This window comes from Merops nubicus, unplaced genomic scaffold (genome assembly GCF_000691845.1).
Source record: "Merops nubicus isolate BGI_N331 unplaced genomic scaffold, ASM69184v1 scaffold32316, whole genome shotgun sequence".
Lineage (NCBI taxonomy): Eukaryota > Metazoa > Chordata > Aves > Coraciiformes > Meropidae > Merops > Merops nubicus.
The window spans coordinates 1-2,934 of NW_008613460.1; the positions used below are offsets into that span (position 1 = coordinate 1).

Genomic DNA, 2,934 nt, shown 5'->3' on the forward strand with positions numbered 1-2,934 from the left:
CTAGAAAGCAAGCAGTAGCTTTATCAATGTCACAAAGGATGTGTCCACTTCTCCAGGCCTCCCTGGAACATGAGGAGGGGAAGATCCTCCGCCTCCAGCTGGAGCTCAACCAAGTGAAGTCTGAGATTGACAGGAAGATAGCAGAGAAAGATGAGGAGATCGACCAGCTCAAGAGAAACCACCTCCGAGTTGTGGAGTCCATGCAGAGCACCCTGGACGCTGAGATCAGGAGCAGGACTGAAGCACTGCGTCTGGCAGGAATGAAGCCCTGCGTCTGAAGAAGAAGATGGAGGGAGACCTGAATGAAATGGAGATCCAGCTGAGCCATGCCAACCGCATGGCTGCAGAGGCCCAGAAGAACCTGAGAAACACACAGGCAGTGCTCAAGGTATGTTAAACTTCAGATACGCACATAGGTGTTTAGTTTGTGTAACAGCTTAGAATAATTGAATCTTAGAATGATGTGTTGAATGATCAAAGGTCATCTAGTCCAGCCCCTCTGCCATGAGCAAAGATGTTTAACTAGAGCAGACTGCTAAACATCTCATCCAACCTGACCTTTTAAAACTTCCAGTGTTGGGGCATCCACAACAGTCTATTACTGGATACCAGGTGGAAGAGATCAGCACCTCTCTTTTCAGTTCTCCTCTTCAGGAAGCTGGAGAGAGCAAAGAGGTATCTTTCAGTATCTTTGTCTCCAAACTGGACAAATCCCATGTCCTTAGCTGGTCATCAGAGGAAATGTCTTCCAGTCCTTTGACCAGCTTTGTAGCCCTCCTCTAGATGCATTCAATTCCCTTAATGTACTTTTTAAATTGTGGGGCCCAGAACTGCATGTAATATTCAAATTGAGGCCTCACCAAAGCTTACTAAAACAGGAAGTCATCCCCAATTTTGCCTTAGCTTTCCTGTTTCCTATCCCTACATATCTGTCAGTATCCCTCTGTTTTTCCCAAGATACATGTCTTTGTTTCCACTGCCCATGTATTTTCTTCTTACACTTTAGTTTGACCAGCATGTACTTCTCAGCCATGCTCTTCTGCCTTATTTGCCTGATTGCTTACACATGGGAATTGAGAGTCAGAGTGATTGAAGTCCTCGAGTAGGATCAGAGCCTGTAGGTGTGATGCTTCCCATAGCTGAAGTAATAACACTTCATTAACAAGCTGCCCTTGGTCAGGTGATGTAGTAAATATCAGCCACAAGATTTCCTTTGTTGGGTTGGCCTCTAATTTTTACTCGTTAGTTCTTAACCTGGCTCATCATTGTTTTTCAAAGAGAGCTCTATGCCATCACTCCATTTTTTTTTTTCATAGAGGGCAACCTGCCCTGCTTCCTTGCCTGTCCCTTCTGAGCAGTGATAGCAGTGATAGTGTCCCTTCCCCTGCTAAGTCTAATTTAAAGCTCTGGCCAGCTTATTGGTGAAGGCCCTCTTGCTCCACTTGTTCATGTGAATCCCATCAGCTCCCAACAGACCAAGCTTCTGAAAGTTAGATCCAAGATCATAGATGCCAAAACCTTGAAGATGGCATCAGCTAGACAGACAGGCCTGTTCAATTTTTCTCCTCCTTGCTGAACAACTTCCTCTGACTGGGAGGCTAAAGGAGAACACCACCAGTACTTCAGATTCTAACATTGCTCTGAGGGATATATGGTCTCTTTTGATGATTGCAAGTTGCTTTGTTGCAGTATCATGAAAGCCTACAGCATATAGTAGAAGCTGATGATAATCTGGATGGTTCACCAAGTTTGTTAGTATCTCAGTGTCAACACAAGTGTGAGCTCTTTTAGGTAGCAAACTTCTCTAGAGAAATTATCTGCATAGTAAATGGGTGTTTTGATGCCTCTCAGTAAGGAATTTCCAATTACTAATACCTTATGTACTTTTCTTGTGGCACTGCTTCGAATGTGAGTGGGTGGTTGTATCACCATTACATGGTTGATTTTTTTTGATCCTGTCAGTCACTCATGTGCTCTTCAATTTTCAGCTCCAGAGCACTGTTTCTGTTAAGTAGTAGAACTTTAGAAGAAAGGGGAAGATTCTTTTCTGCCTCAAGAAGAGACAAAAGTCCAGTTTTCTTCATCTTCTAAGTTACTTGTGTCAGTCAGATGCGGTTTGAATTCAGGTTTACCTTCCCCTTGCACAAACTTAAATTTATGTAAGGCTGTCACTCAGCCTGGGACAGTGTTCAATGCTATGTATAAATCTCCTGCTTACATTCTTAGATACTGTGCATGTAGTAGCCAAATAATTCTGCATATGAATATATATTAGATGTATAAATATACATATAATACATATTGGACTGGTGGTAATTGACATTGTGAAACAGTCCTGTGCCTCATAATTTCTTTTTCATTGCCTAAAGGATACCCAGATACACTTGGATGATGCTGTCAGGACACAGGAGGACCTGAAGGAGCAGGTGGCCATGGTGGAGCGCAGAGCAAACCTGCTGCAGGCTGAAATTGAGGAGCTACGGGCAGCCCTGGAGCAGACAGAGAGGTCAAGGAAAGTGGCTGAGCAGGAACTGATGGACGCAAGTGAGAGAGTTCAACTCCTCCACACTCAGGTTAGATTAATGATATTCAAAAATGTCAAGAGTCTTTTTTCTCAGATAGTTTATCTGTGTGAATTCTTAAGTCATGTCATGTAATAAAAAACTTAACCTGAACAAGAATCACTATCTCTGTACAAAGAAACAGGTAAAACGAGTAGGATTGCATTAACAGGAGTCAGAAGAGCTTCTTAAAATTTTAAGAACTCTCTGCTCTCTTGTTGTGTATGACCTGAAAATATGAATCATTTGAAGATGCTAATATTAGAGATATAGATGAAAAGTTTAAAGAGTAAATTTCTAAAATAAATGTTCTGATTTTTATTCAACTAGAAAAAATATTTTGTTGTTCAACAGAACACAAGTTTGATCAACA

The 2,934-nt window shown here is 42.0% G+C and overlaps 1 protein-coding gene across 1 annotated transcript; it reads left to right on the forward strand.

The window, feature by feature from the left end:
* Positions 1-56: 56 nt before the first annotated feature.
* On the forward strand, positions 57-2,930 carry LOC103774506 (myosin heavy chain, skeletal muscle-like; the record flags this gene model as incomplete). The annotated part of the gene is given in 4 exon segments (XM_008941918.1): positions 57-233; positions 236-388; positions 2,370-2,573; positions 2,916-2,930. Coding segments are annotated over 4 exon segments (549 nt in total), but the record flags the coding sequence as incomplete, so codon positions are not given.
* Between the last annotated feature and the right edge of the window lie 4 nt (positions 2,931-2,934).